The sequence below is a fragment of the Chiloscyllium plagiosum genome, chromosome 7 (genome assembly GCF_004010195.1).
Source record: "Chiloscyllium plagiosum isolate BGI_BamShark_2017 chromosome 7, ASM401019v2, whole genome shotgun sequence".
Taxonomy (NCBI): Eukaryota; Metazoa; Chordata; class Chondrichthyes; order Orectolobiformes; family Hemiscylliidae; genus Chiloscyllium; species Chiloscyllium plagiosum.
In genome coordinates, this window is record NC_057716.1 from 105576390 (window position 1) to 105593227 (window position 16838).

The following is a 16838-nucleotide window of genomic DNA, read 5'->3' on the forward strand; positions in this document are numbered from 1 at the left end:
TTCCACCTATCGCATTCCCAACACCCCTCCCCCAAGTCCCTCCTCCCTACCTTTTATCTTAACCTGCTTGGCACACCCTCCTCATTTCTGAAGAATGGCTTATGCCTGAAACGTCGATTCTCATGCTCCTTTGATGCTGCCTGACCTGCTGCGCTTGAAATGAAAATTGGCTGGCTGACAGGAAGCAAAGAGTAGTCATAAACAGGTCCCTTTCAGAATGGCAGGCGGTGACCAGTGGAGTACCACAAGGTTCAGTGCTGAGAATCGCAGCTGTTTACAATATACATTAATGATATAAATGAAGGTATTAAAAGTAATATTAGCAAATTTGCTGATGACACAAAGCTGGGTGGCAGGGTGAAATGTGAGGAGGATGTTATGAGAATACAGGGTGACTTGGACAGGCTAGGTGAATGAACGGATGCATGGCAGATGCAGTTTAATGTGGATAAATGTGTGGCTATCCACTTTGGTGGCAAGAACGGGAAGGCAGATTACTATCTAAATGGAGTCATGTTAGGTAATGGGGAAGTACGACGAGGTCTAGGTGTTCTTGTACACCAGTCAATGAAAGCAAGCATGCAGGTACAGCAGGCAGTGAAGAAAGCTAATAGCATGCTGGCCTTCATAACAAGAGGAATTGAGTATAGGAGCAAAGAGCTCCTTCTGCAACTGTACAGGGCCCTAGTGAGACCGCACCTGGGGTATTGTGTGCAGTTTAGGTCCCCACATTTGAGGTAGGACATTCTGGCTATTGACGGAGTGCACCGTAGGTTCATAAGGTCAATTTCCGGAATGGCGGGACTATCTTTTGTTGAAAGATTGGAGCGACTGGGCTTGTATACACTTGAGTTTAGAAGGCTGAGAGGGGATCTGATTGAGACGTATAAGGTTATTAAAGGATTGGACACTCTGGAGGCAGGAAGCATGTTTCCACTAATGGGTGAGTCCAGAACCAAAGGACACAGTTTAAAAATAAGGGGTAGGCCGTTTAGAACAGAGTTGAGGGGAAACTTCTTCACCCAGAGAGTGGTGGATATGTGGAAAGCTCTGCTCCAGAAGGCAGTGGAGACCCAATCTCTGGATACTTTCAAGAAAGAGATGGATAGAGCTCTTAAAGATAGTGGAATCAAGGGTTATGGGGATAAGACAGGAACAGGATACTGATTGTGGATAATCAGCTATGATCATAATGAATGGTGGTGCTGGCTCGAAGGGCCAAATGGCCTACTCCTACGCCTATTGTCCATTGTGAGACTGCAGATGCTGGAGATCAGAGTCGAGAGTGTTGTACTGGAAAGCACAGCCCTTCCCTTGATCCAACAAAAAGCGATGGATTTGATATGTGGATAACACATTTGTCATCAAATGCACAATTTTAGAGGAATCACACCATTTCATCAACAACATATTCACTGGTATCAAATTCACCAGAGAAGAGGAGAACAACAATGAACTCCTATTCCCAGATGTCATGGTGGAATGGGTGACCAACAGTGAATTCCTTGCCAAAGAATATAGGAAGAAAACCCACAGGGACCAAATCCTGAATTACACCAGCTGTCATCCCAATGTCCACAAACAGAGATGTGTCAGGACACTATTTAAATGAGCTATAACACACTGTAACACACCAGAACCACCTGAAAATGGGAAAGAACACCTAACCATGCCTTCAGAAACAACAGATACCCCAACATCTTTGTCTGCCCATGTCTATCAGACAGACAATGCCAAGAGGACACTTTATGCCCCAATACACTGGTTACCCTGCCCTTTATTAAGAACAAAACAGACCCCTACGTCCACTGGGAATCATGGTAGCACACCAACCCACAGCCCACCAACCCAACTACTCACAAAAACGAAAGACCCTGTACCCACAACATGCAGGACCAACAATAATATACAAAATTGCATGTAACAACTGCCATAAACACTACATCGGACAGACCGATAGTAAACTAACACTCTGGATACACAAACACCAACTAGGAGGAAAATGGCACAATTAATTCTCCCTTATCTCTGTACACACAGAAAAGGAGGGCCATCAGTTTGACTGGGACAATGTAACCATCCTAAGACACGCTAACCAGAGATATGCATGGGAATACCTACAGGCCTGAATGCCATCTACAAGCATGTAGAAATAGACCCCAGATACAAATCACTGCAGAGCAAAACCAGAAATGACAACACCCACCTTAACGGATCATATAAATATTAAGTGGAGGAGAACAACGCTTCACCAGTCGCATTGGTGATGTTACCAAGCACAGTGATGTAACGTTGGCATAACAACCTACCAGCTCAGTGAGCAAACTAACAACCACATTCCTCATGTTCATTTTTCTGCCTTTTCCCCATAATCCTTAATTCCTCTACCGATCTAACTTAGCCTTAAATACACGAAGGACATGCCGCACAGCTCTCTGTAGCTAGGAGTTCCAAAGACTCTCAATCCTCAAAGAAGAAATTCCCCTTCATCTCAGTCTTAAATTGGCATCCCTATATTCCAAGGACCTTTAGTCCTAGACTCTCCCATGAGGGGCAACATCTTCTCAGCATTTATCCTGTCAAGCCCCTTAAGAATCCAATGTTTCAGTGAGATCACCTTTCACTCTTCTAAACTCCAGTGAATAGAATCCAAATCTGTTTAACTTTTGCTCATAAAACAATTCCTGTGAGGTATCTAAGGTAATTAAGAGTTAACCCATTGCTGTGGTTCTGGAGTCACAACTAGACCAGACCAGTTAAGGATAGCAGATTTTCTTCCCTGCAGGACATTACTGAACCAGATGGACTTCTATTAATTGAATTTAAATTTCATGGCTACAGTGAAGAGATTTGAACTAACATCTCCAGTCTTCTGAATTACTCATCCAGTAATATAATTATGTTATTTTATCTATGGGAAATTAATAGAATTTTTTTAAAATAGTTGCAGTAGTGTGTGGAAATCAGAGTCTTAGATGAATAATAATCTTTATCACAGTGTTTAAATGATGCAAAAAAGCACACTTGATGAAATATACACCGCTACAAATAGCCTTGAGATGAATACCCCGAGGCCTTCTTCATCACAGCCAGTGACTTCAAACAGGCCAACCGCTACAGTACGCTACCAGGATACCATCAACACATCTCCTGTCCCATCAGAAGCCCAAACACCCTGGACATTGCTAAACAATCATCAAAGACGCTTACTGCTCTATTCCCTCCCCTACAGTTTGGTAAATCAGACTTAATGTCAGCTTAATGCTCTCCTACAACCTCTTCTGTTAGGCAGAAAGTGCAGAAGCTTGAACACACACACCAGCAGGTTCAGGAATAGTTTCTTCCCTGCTATTATTTCACTGATGAATGGACTCTCTAACTTCAAATAATGCTGATCTTTCTAATGTTAATCTTGCCTAGCACATGCCCTCTGCAACGTAATCTGTATGCCTCCATCTAATTTCCTTTTCACCCTAAAATCTGTATGTCCTTGCTTACTATGTTCTGCCTTACTGCTTATAAACAAATCTTTTCACTGTACTTGAGTACACATGAAAATAAATCAAATCAAATCGCACAAGCTGAAGCATGAGGGGCTGGTACAAAGTCGTGAGGTTGGTGCTGGAAAAGCAAAGCAGGTCAGGCAGCATCCAAGGAACAGGAGAGTGAGTGCATCCTGGTTGTGGAAGGACCAGAGCAGGGATTCCAGGCATCGGCAACGCGGCGGTGGCTGGAGTGAAGCCAGAGTCTCCTGGTTATCGCCAAGGTTGTAGCGACAGCAGAAGTGGTTGTAGGTCAAGTGTGGGTCTAGCACAGGACCCAGCATCGGTAGCCCATTGGCGAGGTGGACCCAGCCACAAAGAGATGGCACCTGGAGAGTGATGACTCTGACATTGGGGGGGGGTTCAGTGCGGACACTAATGAAGCATTGGAGGAGAGTGGCAGTGCAGGTGTCATTAGTCAGGCAGCTTAGAGCTCAGGCTCATGGCAGAGGAGGCAGAACGAAGATGGACTCTCTTTCAACTATATCTTTGAATCCTTAAAACTATTCAAAAGGGCACGGAATATGGCAATAGTTGGGGTTTTTAACTATATTTTACTGTATTATTCATTGTAGAATACAAGTAACAATAAATCATCTTCATCTCCCTGGCCCTGCACTCATCCCTTGAACATCTGGATAACAAGGACACCTACATCAAACTCCTATTTATTGATTTTATCTCCAACACCATAATTCCAACAAACCCCATCTCCAAACTCTGGGACATAGGACTCTACGCTCCCCTCCTCAACTGGATTCTCGACTTCCTGACCTGCAGACTGCAATCGGTAAGAATAGGTGACAACACCATCTCCACAATTATCCTCAATACTCATGCCCCGTAAGGCTGTGTACCTAGCCCCTTACCGAGACTCTGTGGCCAAATTCAGCTCTAAGCTCCATTTAGAGATTTGCTGATGTCGCCACTGTTGTGGGTCGGATCTCAAACAATGACAGGAAAGAAGAAACTGAGTGGCTTGGTGTAACAATCTCTCCCTCAATGTCAGCAAAACAAAGGAGCTGGTCATTGACTTCAGGAAGCGGAGTGGAGGACACGCCCCTGTCTGTATCAATGGGGCTGTTTAGATTAGATTACTTATAGTATAGAAACAGGCCCTTCAGCCCAACAAGTCCACACCAACCTGCCACCCACCAGACCCATTCCCCTACATTTACCCCACCCCTAACACTACAGGCAATTTAGCATAGCCAGTTCACCTAACCTGCACATCTTTGTGACTGTGGGAGGAAACCAGAGCACCCGGAGGAAACCCACGCAGACACGGGGACACGTGCAAACTCCAGTCAGTTGCCTGAGGCGGGAATTGAACCCGGGTCTCTGGCGCTGTGAGGCAGCAATGCTAACCACTGTGCCACCGTGCCACCCACAGGTGAGGTGGAGATGGTCAAGAGCTTCCAGTTCCTAGGAATAAATATCACCAACAATCTGTCTGGTCCATCCACATCAACGCTACAGTCAAGAAAGCACACCAATGCCTCTACTTCCTCAGGAGGCTAAGGGAATTCAGCATGTCCACAATAACTCTTTCCAATTTTTAGAAATGCACCCCAGAATGCATCCTATTTGGATGCATCACAGCTTGGTATGGCAACTGCTCTGCCCAAGACCATAAGAAATTACAGACAGTTGTGAACTCAGCCCAGTCCATCACACAAACCAACCTTCCATCCATTGACTCCATCTATACTGCTCACTGCCTTGGGAAAGCAGCCAATATCATCAAAAACCCCTCTCACCCTGGTTATACTCTCCTCTACCTTCTTCCATTGGGCAGAAGATACAAAAGTTTGAAAACATGTACCGACAGATTTAAAAACAGCTTCTTTCCCAATGTCATCAGACTTATGAATGGACCTCTCATATCGTGGATGGCACAGTGGTTAGTACTGCTGCCTCACAGTGCCAGAGACCTGGGTTCAATTCCCACCTCAGGCTACTGTCTGTGTGGAGTTTGCACATTCTCCCCACGTCTGCGTAGGTTTCCTCCGGATGCTCCGGTTTCCTCCCACAGTCGGGGTTAGGTGAAAATGTGCGGGTTAGGTGAATTGGCCGTGCTAGATTTCCCGTAATGTTAGGTGAAGGTGTAAATGTAGGGGAATGTGTCTGGGTGGGTTGCTCTTCTGAGGGTCGGTGTGGACTTGTTGGGCCGAAGGGCCTGTTTCCACACTAAGTATCTAATATCAGAGTCGATCTACAATCCTCACTTCCTATCATATATTAGAGTTGATCCTTCTCTGTAGCTTTAACACTATATCTGTTCTATGTAGATGTAGATATGTAAGATATGATTTGTCTGGTTAGTATGCAATACAATACTTTTCACTGTATCTCGGTACATGTGACAATAATAAATGAAATCTTTCACAGGTGAAAAACCTTATTGCTTCAACTTTGTTGAAACCTCCATTAGGCCTCACATTCCAACACAATGTCCCATTGGATTAAAAACAATTATTCAGCTCATTAAATTTTCCTCAGTTGAAGTCTAAAATTATTTCTCCTTTTATCAGAATGTTGGGATTGTATTGTTGATTCTGGATGCTTCTGCTGGTAGGTGGTTGAGACAAAAAAAAAGGCTCATTATTCCTAACTGCTTTGTGAAGTGATCTAAAGTCAATACAAGTCAGGGCACCATGCAAGAAAGTCTCCATCCCCTCATTGGGAGTCCCTTTAGGCTCCAGTGCCATCAAAATAGATTCATGACAACTTACACGAACACCGGCTTTCTATCTTCAGATTTTCTTTTGAGGAAACTAAATTCAGTTTCTCAAACTGAGTTTTGAACTCATCCTCTTTACCACAGTGTTGTCAGGGATGAGTCATATTCAGGGCTGTGACAGACAGTTTTTAAATCAGTAAGGGAATCAACAAGTTACAGGAAAATGCAGGAAAGTGAAAGTCCAGCAACACCTACAGTACATGAATGAATGAGTGGAAATAAATATTTTTTGCTGTACAATAGCAGTCATTGCTGCAGAAAGGGGTATTGAATAGACATCAACACCCTAATAGTTGCTCACATTTTAGTTTAGGCTCTTCAAACAAGATCAGGCCACAAGTCATGGTTCCTATTAAACTTTATTCACAATCTATCAGCAAGGATAAAGGTCACAGAGCTACCTGCTCTGAGTTCCAACCTTCAATAATTTCTGAGGTCACAGTCACATCACAGCATACTACCCCCCCTCCCCGGACTCATCTGCATTTTCATTAAGCACCATTTCTACACAAGGAGTTCCAGGTTTTGCTCTGGAGCCTGCTTGCAAGTCGATTTGTGTTCAAGTCAGGGGAACATTTAAAAATGAGAAATATAACCATGTTGAGTCTTTAAAATTACAACCCTGCATGAGATGGTGTTTGTAAGTTGGACATACATGAATCAGGGATCCCTATAGTCCAACCACCCCCTCGGTAATAGAATCCCAAGTGTAGAAACAGGCCATTTGGCCCAAAAAGTCCACACCGACCCTCCGAGGAATATCTCATCCAGACCCATTCCCCTACCCTACTAGTTTACATTTCCCCTAATGCTCCTAACCTAGACAACATTATGGGCAATTTAGCATGGCCAGTTCACCTAACCTGCACATCTTTGGACTGAGAGAGGAAACCAGAGCACCCAAAGGAACCCCACACAGACACAGGGAGAATGTGCGAACTCCACACAGACAGTCGCCCAAGGCTGGAATCGAACCCAGGTCCCTGACACAGAGAGGCAGCAGTGCTAACCACTGAGCCACCACGCCACCCAATGATGCAATTTAGGCCCCTCTTCCTATCTTAAAAAAAAAGCAAAGAACACATTGCAGGAACCATTTCATTTTTATTTTTGTGGACAATTCATGTGAATACATCTCGTGCATATTTGGAAGTTGAAATGAATTGACACCCATATCACCAGTGGTTTGTGCAGTGCTATTCAGACACATCCCCGCTCACCCCGCCTCATTCATAGAACTGAAATGTTGGCCTCCATGTCAATTCTTGTTATTGACAGAAATTTTTAACACACTCTGGGTTTTATAAACAGGCAAAGTAGAGGAGATTTAGAGAATGAAGCTGGCCATGTTTTTGAGGTGGGAAGGTGGGAAAAACATCCGGAAAGTGAGCTACTCTGGGATTTGAACCCATGCAAAAACTAATCCAAGGAATTAGCTGCCTTGCTGCTTTATTCAACAAGATGCAGGAAACATGCAGTGTTATGTCTCGTTAATTTTGTACTGTTTTCAAATTTCCAACACGGCTTCAAGACTGGGTGGGGAAGAGAGAAAAAGCAGCAGCAAGTGGCATTTTGTCAGTAATGACATTCAAAGTGAGTGCTATTTTAGCAACGTGCTCCTGAAACAGCCACTTTTTTTTTTAAAAAAAAGACAATTCCACAGCAGGTCAAGCCAAGACCTAATTGTAAGGTGTCTCACAGTTCATCCAGAATAGACGGTTATGCAGAATTTAAACAAACAAACTTAAAAAAAGAACCTATAAGTTATTTCTAATATGTCCTTAGAACACTGGGAAAACCTGTCTCAAGAAGTTTTGATCTTTCTGTACAGCACAGTACTGCTCTCTTCAAAGCAGTAGGTTTTAAAGGTAACCTCTCAAACTATGTTAAAAATCACACAACACCAGGTTATAGTTCAACAGGTTTAATTGGAAGCACACTAGCTTTCGGAGCGACGCTCCTTCATCAAGTGACAATCATCTGATGAAGGAGCGTCGCTCCGAAAGCTAGTGTGCTTCCAATTAAACCTGTTGGACCATAACCTGGTGTTGTGTGATTTTTAACTTTGTACACCCCAGTCCAACACCGGCATCTCCGAATCTCTCAAACTATGGTTTTGTTTATTTTTCTGTTGGTAGGAGAATGGGGATTCTGCAGTAGATGTCGCTAGAGAGCCTCCTGAGTTTGGAACTGCAGTTGTCACATCTCAACTGAAATGGAAAGCTACTTCAGGAACAAAATAGTTTACAGTAATTCAGCACTGGAGGGAAAACAAAAATCAGCTGATCTACATGTTCTCACACAGCAACCTAGACAAGCATTAAAATGATTTGTGGCAGGCTATGTTTTAAATAAAAGTCAATGGCTCTTTCCAAACAGATTTAAGTCAAGTCAAACACCATTTGGAATTAATACAATTTTTTTTTTTAAATAGAGCCGCATCATTCGGTTTATGTCTCTAAAACAAACCCTTTTCTTTCTTCAAGTTCCTCTGTTTCCACTCTGGCATTGCATCAAATTTTATTCTTGACATATTGAAAACGATCAGGAAATCTTCATTTGAGAGGTACTCCTGTGTGACAAATGGAAAAGATAAGATCTTAGCAATATCTCATTATACCCAAGGCAAGTCTGAAAAACTCAACATCAGCTGGTATGGGATTTGAACCTGCACTTGGTTTGCTCCTCTGTACATTGCAAACCAAACACCCTGCCAACTGAGCTAATCAGCCAGTGCAAAGGTGGTGAAAAACAGAAAGACGTGTCCACCTGGGTGGATTTAGATGACAAATGTCACAGGGTGGTTGCGGTGGGTAGGAAAGGTGACATGGGGCAGATGAACGTCACATATCATGTCAAATCTTCCACTAGAAACAGCTACAAGCACAGGCTGCAAAACCCAATGTTTCTAACTAGTCCCCATTTCCTTTCTGCAAGCTCTTCTACATCACCTCAATGCTTGCATCAGAATCAGCAGTGCCAGTGAGTATGCACATGCTACTTGGTCACTCTACGATGAGGATAAAACCCATCAATTTTCCATGACTCACCTCCTTCCGTGTAGAATCCACTCCTGGGGGCAGTTCCTCAGGCAACTTATTAATCAGTTGCTCTGCTGGGTAAGTCTTGAGAGGTTCTCTAACTGATGATGCATTGTTGTAACTCAGAGAAATTTGGACTGACTTCATATCCTGAAAACGGGGAGAAGAGAGACAGAAAACAAAAATGGTTTTAAATAGAAATGATCGGATATTAAGAAAAACCGTTGTAATTGTAGCTTAGTGGGCAGCGTAACATGCAAACATACAAATTGGGAGCACAAGTAGGCCATTTGGCCCCACAAGCCCATATTTCCATTCAGCAAGATCTTGACTGATCGGATTACTCCACATTCCTATCTACTCCCCCGTTAGTGAACCAGATGGGTTTTTACAATAATCAATTATAGTTGCCATAGTCCCAATGATGGCAGCTCTCTCAATATCCCATATTTATGAACTAAACACAGGTTCCACCCAGTTCCCAAGCTGGGTCCCCAGCGATTCAGCCAGACCCTCTAGTCCACTGAATCGATCATTACCCCATCCTTTCCTGTAAGCACAAAGTAAGAGCAACAGGTTGCAATCCAGCCAGAATTGTAATCTCAGAGAAAGGAAGCTATTCATCCCATTGTTCCTAGGCTGCGCTTGGAAAGAGCTATCCAATTCATATCCTGTGCCTGCTTTTTCCATGTTGCCCTGTTAGTCTTTCCTTCCAAGTCTGACCCTTCTGTAACTGCAAACTCACTCTTTCGTGATTTTCAACCTCTCAGATCTCCTCTTACCCCTCTGTCCTCAAAGAGCAACCCCATCCTTTGCAGCCTCTCATCTGGAATAGTATCAGGCAGATGAGACCCTTCACAGAAAATCTCTGTACCCTCACCCTAACATCCTCTGAAAGGAGTCAAAACATTCTCTCCATCTATCGGTGCTGCTGAGTGTTTGCCAGAAGTTAGAGCAAAGGGCTCCTTATATAAACATTCAAATTCAAAATTGTCATGTTATACAGCAGACAGAACCCCCACCAGCTTATGGTTTCCAGTGAAAGCCTTGCTTACTTTGATAAGTTCATCAACAACTTGAGAATTATCAAACTCCACTTTCAAGTCTTCATATTTTCCATCCTTGAAGAATTTAAAAAGAAACAAAATCATTAGGTGTCCAGATCCCACACAGCAGTCTCATTGCTTTCCTGAGGGAGTACCACACTGTCGAAGATGCTGTCTTTCCACAGTGATATTAAACCAAGGCCTGTAGGCCATGGTTTAAAATAAGAGCAGGGGATTTCTCCTAAGGTTTTTTGTCCCCCAAAGTTAAATTCTGTGGGTCTCACTAGCTCGGATGCATTTCATTGCCTCCTGGGCAATAATTGCTGCAGGTCAAGTCACACAAAGGCCAGACCAGGTAAGGATAGCAGATTTCCTCCCTTGAAAGAGATATTTGTGAGCAAATAGAATTTTTTACAACAATTTCACAATCATTATTACACAATGTCTTTAATTCCAGATTTTTAAAACTTGAATTTAAATTTCTTAATCTGCCATGGCTGGTTTTAAATTCTTGTTCCCAGAACATTAGAATGGGATTGTGGATGACTAGTCCAGTGATGTTACCAATGTAATGCCCCTTCTTTGTCGGGACTACGCTCCAAGGAACCAAAGCCCGAAATGACTGAACTGCTTCAGGACAATCTGAGGTTATAAACATTACAATAGAAATGCAAGTGCTTTCCTTTCATTGCATCCTCCCAGAATTTGGTTGGCTGCTTTGGCACTCAGTAAAGAAGTTTCATTGCATCTTCATCACAGGAAGAGGTCATTCAGCCAAAACAAAAAAAGAGTTGAGATAGAAACTGAAATTTCTCTGGATTTAAATTTCTATGAAAGATAGTGTAAGGAACATGATTACAGGTAGATAGGGTAGTGAAGGCGGCATTTGGTATGCTTTCTTTTATTGGTCAGAGCATTGAGTGTAGGAGTTGGGGGTCATGTTGCAGCTGTACGGGAATTGGTTAGGCCACTTTTGGAATATTTCGTACAATTCTGGTCTCCTTCCTATTAGAAAGATGTTCTGAAACTTGAAAGGGTTCAGAAAAGATTTACAAGGATGTTTCCAGGGTTGGAGGATTTGAGCTATAGGGAAGAGGCTGAATATGCTGGGACTGTTTTCCCTGGAGCATCAGAGGCTGAGGGAAGACCTTATAGAGATTTACAAAATTTTGAGGGGCATGGATACGATAACTAGAGAAGGTCTCTTCTCTGGAGTGGGGGTGTCCAGAATTAGAGGGCATAGGTTTAGGGTGAGAGGGGAAAGATATAAAAGAGACCTAAGGGGCAACTTTTTCATGCAGAGGGTAGTGCATGGATTGAGCTGTCAGAGGAAGTGGTGAAGGCTGGTACTATTACAGCATTTAAAAGGCATTATGAATAAGGAGGGTTTGGAGGGATATGGGCTAAATGCTGGCAAATTGGACTAGATTGGGTTGGGATATCTGGTCAGCATGGACAACTTTGACCAAAGGGTCTGTTTCCGTGCTGTACATCTCTATGACTCTATAAAACTTTGTGTTGAGGTGTGTTCTAATATCATTCTATACTTAGATTACTTTGCTTTTATTCCTGTTATTTGAAAATCTTCTGTCCTGTTGTTAAAATATGCAGCCTTAAGTGAATATCTTTTGAAGACTGACTATCATTAACTAATCTTTCAAAGAGAAGCACAAACAAGCCAGATTTTATTCTGACTGGTCTAGCAGTCCCTTCAGCTGTGATCACAAAACACAAAGACGAACATACAATTTGCCTTCCTAACTGTGCGTTGTACGTTAAACACTTTTGTTTTTAGGTGCAAGCTGACCTAGCTGGGGAAGTGAAGTGTCATGTGAACACACGTTGGACCCCACCCACTTACATTCCACAGATATTGGTCCCAGGCCATGAACCAACCAGTGAAAGTTGGGGGCTCAAAACCTTGCTTGACAATCACAATTGGAGTGCTGGAGTCACGCTTGGTTGGGTGGGTGTTGAGGTACTCTTGTGCTGTGACAATAGAATCCTTCTTCTCCTTTTCATTGGCTCCATTACCAATCCATAGGAAAATCTGGCATTTGGAGAGAGAGAGAAAGAGAAAGAGAGAGAGAGAGCACATTTAACTTCCAAGCACCAACTCATTGGATGAACCTGGGCCTCTTGCCTGGAGAGAAATGTTCCTAGAGAGGTGCATAACATTGCAAAGGGGTCCGACAGGATTGAGATAAGCACGATGTTAAATAAAAAAAAAACTAAATGTTGGAGAAATTTAGCAGATCTGGCAGCATCTGTGGTGACTCCCAAAAAAAAAGAAAGTAAGGAGACATATTGGACTTGAAACATTAAACGGTCTCTCTCCCCACAGATATGTTTTTTTTTGAATTTCAGATTTTCAGCACAGTATTTTGCTTTGAGTGGGGAAGTGGTGGGTCAGTTCAAAACTAGGGGCGAGTTAAATGGTGTAGTCACTGATCAATTTCCTATTGGATTAATGAGAAAATCGTTACCCAGAGAACATGCAACTTGCTCCCACAGGGTCGATGTATTTAAGGGGAGATGAGAGTATGAGGGAGAAAGGAATTTAGAACGAGGTGATCAGATGAGATGGGAATGATGGTAGGTGGCGAACGTGGATCATGATCATTGGCATGAACCAGTTGGATCAATTGACTTATTCCCTGAAGGGCTTTTGCCTCAAACGTCGATTTTTCCTGCTCCTCGGATGCTGCCTGACCTGCTGCGCTTTTCCAGCACCACTCTAATCTCGACACTTATTCCTGGGCCTGTCAATTCTACTTGGCACATTGCATTGGTTCATCCAGCCCTGTCAATGAAACAAAGTATTGCAGATTCTGAAGATCTGAAACAAAACCAGAAGTTACTGGAGAACCTCAGGAGGTCCGGTATCATCTGTGGAGAGAAAAGACAGCGTTAACATTTTGGGTCCAGTGACCCTTCTTAAGAACATCCGGAGAAGGACCATGTGCAGCATGAAGTAAATCAGACTAAATAGTGCCAAATTCCTTATCTCCACCCCAGAAAGATTGACTATGCATCATATACAAATTAGGAGCTGACAGACTATTCTGCCCTTTGGGCCTGCCCTGTCATTCAATAAGACCATGGCTGATCTGTTTGTATACTGAATTTCACATTCCCATCTACCCCACAATAACCTTTGATTCCCCACTCTTGATGAGAAATAATCTACCTCCACCTTAAAAACAGTGACCCCCACCTTTACCTTCTTCTGAAGCATATTGGAAGGTGCATGTTATTGATAGAGGCCAGTCTGTCCCAACCTATTCTGCCAATCCCTGGGATCATAGCCAATCTGCACCTTCAACTACCCTACCCACTTTCTCAACACAACCATACTCCCTGAACAATCTCCGTTGATCTCTCGTTAAGCAATAGGACATGGAATTCCAGCACATGTTGCATTTTTACTGTTGGATGACCACAGGGTCTACTGTTACTCTATATTCAGCAAACTCCAGGACTGATTCAGGACCTGGGACCTATTCTGATTGCACAGTGGATTATAGAACACAGGTCTGATGCATGATACTTGAATTATTCTTTCCACAAACCTGTTCCCAGGTGTCCAAAAGCATAACATCATCATCATCAAGGTCGTCCTGGGCAAAGTCTGTGATCTCTGTGGCAATGAAACGTCCGGTTTGATTGGAGCATTCAAACAGACGTGGGACAATAGCCTGATGTTCATGCTGTAAACTGAAAAAGAGAGAGTTACTCATCACCACCGTTACAGCACAACGCCATTGCTCTACATTCCGCCCACCGTCAAAGGAACAGGAGCAGGCCATTCAGCCCCGCAGGCATGCGCCAGTGAAATCATGTATGATCAACAACTTCGTTCACTGACCTTAGCTGCATGATCTTCCACATCCTAAACATAGCAAGATAAATAATCACACACAGTCTCGAAAACCCAGGTTGGGACAAAACATACTTTTGGACTTCCATAGTTAGGAGGAGAGCTTGGACAAACTTGATTTGATTTCACTTGAATGTCAGAGACTGAAGGGTGACTTGATAGAAGTTTACAAATTTAAGAGGCATGGACAGAGTGGATATTCAGAGTCTTTTCCCAGGGTAGAAATGTCAATTATTGGGGGAACATAAAAGTGGGCAGCACTGTGGCACAGTGGTTAGCACTGCTGCCTCACAGCGCCAGAGACCCGGGTTCAGTTCCTGCCTCAGGCGACTGACTGTGTGAAGTTTGCACATTCTCCCAGTGTGTCTGCATGGGCTTCCTCCGGTTTCCTCCCACAGTCCAAAAATGTGCAGGTTAAGTGAATTGGCCACGCTAAATTGCCCGTAGTGTTAGGTGAAGGGATAAATGTAAGGGAATGGGTCTGGGTGGGTTGCGCTTCGGCAGGTCGGTGTGGACTTGTTGGGCCGAAGGGCCTGTTTCCACACTAAGTAATCTAATCTAATCATATCAAAGGTAAAGGGAAATGGTTTAATGGAAATATGAGAGGCAAGTTTTGTTGTTAAAACACAGGTAATGTCTTGGAATGTGCTGCCAGAAGAGGTGTCGGAGACAGATACATTAGCAACGTTTAAGCAGATTCTTTATAGAGATCTACAGCATGGAAACAGACCCATCAGTCCAACTCATCCATGCCAACCAGATATCCTAAATTAATGTAGTCCCATTTGCCAGCACTTGGCCTATATCCCTCTAAACCCTTCCTATTCATATACCCATCAAGATGCCTTTTAAATGATGTATTTATACCAGCCTCATCCACTTCCTCTGGCAACTCATTCCATTCATACACCACCGTGTGTGAAAACGTTGCCCCTAAGGTCCCTTTAAAATCTTTCCCCTCTCACCCTAAACCTATGCCCTCTAGTTCTAGACTCCCCTTCTCTGGTTGAAAGACCTTGGCTATTCACCTTATCTATGCCTCTCATGATTTTATAAAATGCTATAAAGTCACCCCTAAGTCTCCAAAGCTCCTGAATTAGCAGGGAATGAAGAGATATTTGTGGTAGAGGAAGAATGTTTTTAGTTTAGAAAAGTGTCATGGCTCAGCACAGGCTTGATGAGCCAAAGGGCTGTACTGTTCTGAGTGAAATGCACATAAGTGAGAGAGTGAATACACACAAAGAGCAGGATTCATGAAACCATAAAGCGCTATTCCTCGGGAACCACTGATTCCCGATGAAAGACTTACGCCTGAAACATTAATTCTCTTGCTCCTTGGATGCTATCTGACCTGTTGTGCTTTTCCAGCACCACACTCTCAATTCTGATCTCATGCATCTGCAGTCCTCACTTTCTCCTAAGGAACCACTTGCCAATTATGATCCTTCAGCAGGGGAGCATACCTTTTGCTGTTGGCATACGGTGCTTTGCCTCCAAGGGATACCCAGAAATCAGCCGGTTCATGGCCTTCACACACATTCTGCTTGTCCCTCCTGGAGATAATGTCAGCCACATTCTTGGCCATTTCTCTCTCATCACCACTGCATCCCTACAATGGAAGCAACATAAGAGTCACAAAGAGCATATATGCAACATTTTTCCTTCCTTCTCCCTCCTTTTTGGAACATAGGAGCACAGAGGCATTCAGCCTTTTGAAACTGCTCCACCATTCAATTATATCATGGCTAAGCATTCACCTCTATGCCACTTTCTTACACCAGCCTTTGGAAATCTATCAATAGGTGTCTTGAACATTGAAATAACGCCAGAGAGGACTGTATACCATCACGGAGTCACCCTTTATTTACACGTGCATAGTACATGACACTGAGGGCTGGCTCTAAGGGAGCCAGTTCAGAGGAAAGAGAACCTTTAACACTCCTACTTTTTTTTAAATTTCTATATGAGCAGCCAATTTACTAAGCTTTTTGCTTTAATTTTGCAAATAATTGCACTGAATTTTGAAAGAGACGCCTTATAGTCTTTGGATCAAGACTATTGAAAGGAACATTTTATAGAGTCAAAGAGATGTACAGCATGGAAACAGACCCTTCGGTCCAACCCGACCATGCCAACCAGATATCCCAACCCAATCTAGTCCCACCTGCCAGCACCCGGCCCATATCCCTCCAAACCCTTTCTATTCATCTACCCATCCAAATGTCTTTTAAAATGTTATAATTGTACCAGCCTCCACCTGGCAGCTCATTCCATAAACGTACCACCCTCTGAGAAAAAGTTGCCCCATAGGCCTCTTTTATATCTTTCCCCTCTCACCCTAAACCTATGCCCTTGAGTTCTGGACTCCCCCACCCCATGACTTTGTCTATTGACCCTATCCATGCCCCTCAGAATTTTGTAAACCTCTATAAGGTCAACCTTCAGCCTCCAGGGAAAACAGCACCAGCCTGTTCAGCCTCTCCCTATAGCTCAAATCCTCCAACCCTGGCAACATCCTTGTAAATCTTTTCTGAACCCTTTCAAGTTACACAACATCTTTCCGATAGGAAGGAGACCAGAATTGCA

At 43.3% G+C, this 16838-nt stretch overlaps 1 protein-coding gene across 2 annotated transcripts in view; it reads right to left on the reverse strand.

The window, feature by feature from the left end:
• Positions 1-8341: 8341 nt before the first annotated feature.
• Positions 8342-16838, reverse strand: part of vil1 (villin 1) — a 71433-nt gene continuing 62936 nt past the window's right edge. For both annotated transcript variants that reach the window (XM_043694349.1, XM_043694350.1), the window contains exons 15-20: positions 15716-15861; positions 13945-14089; positions 12234-12422; positions 10382-10447; positions 9336-9476; positions 8342-8857 (exon numbers count right to left, since the gene is read on the reverse strand). In XM_043694349.1, the coding sequence (XP_043550284.1) occupies positions 8744-8857; positions 9336-9476; positions 10382-10447; positions 12234-12422; positions 13945-14089; positions 15716-15861 (801 nt within the window). In that variant the 3' untranslated portion in view covers positions 8342-8743. The remainder of the gene's footprint in view (positions 8858-9335; positions 9477-10381; positions 10448-12233; positions 12423-13944; positions 14090-15715; positions 15862-16838) is intronic.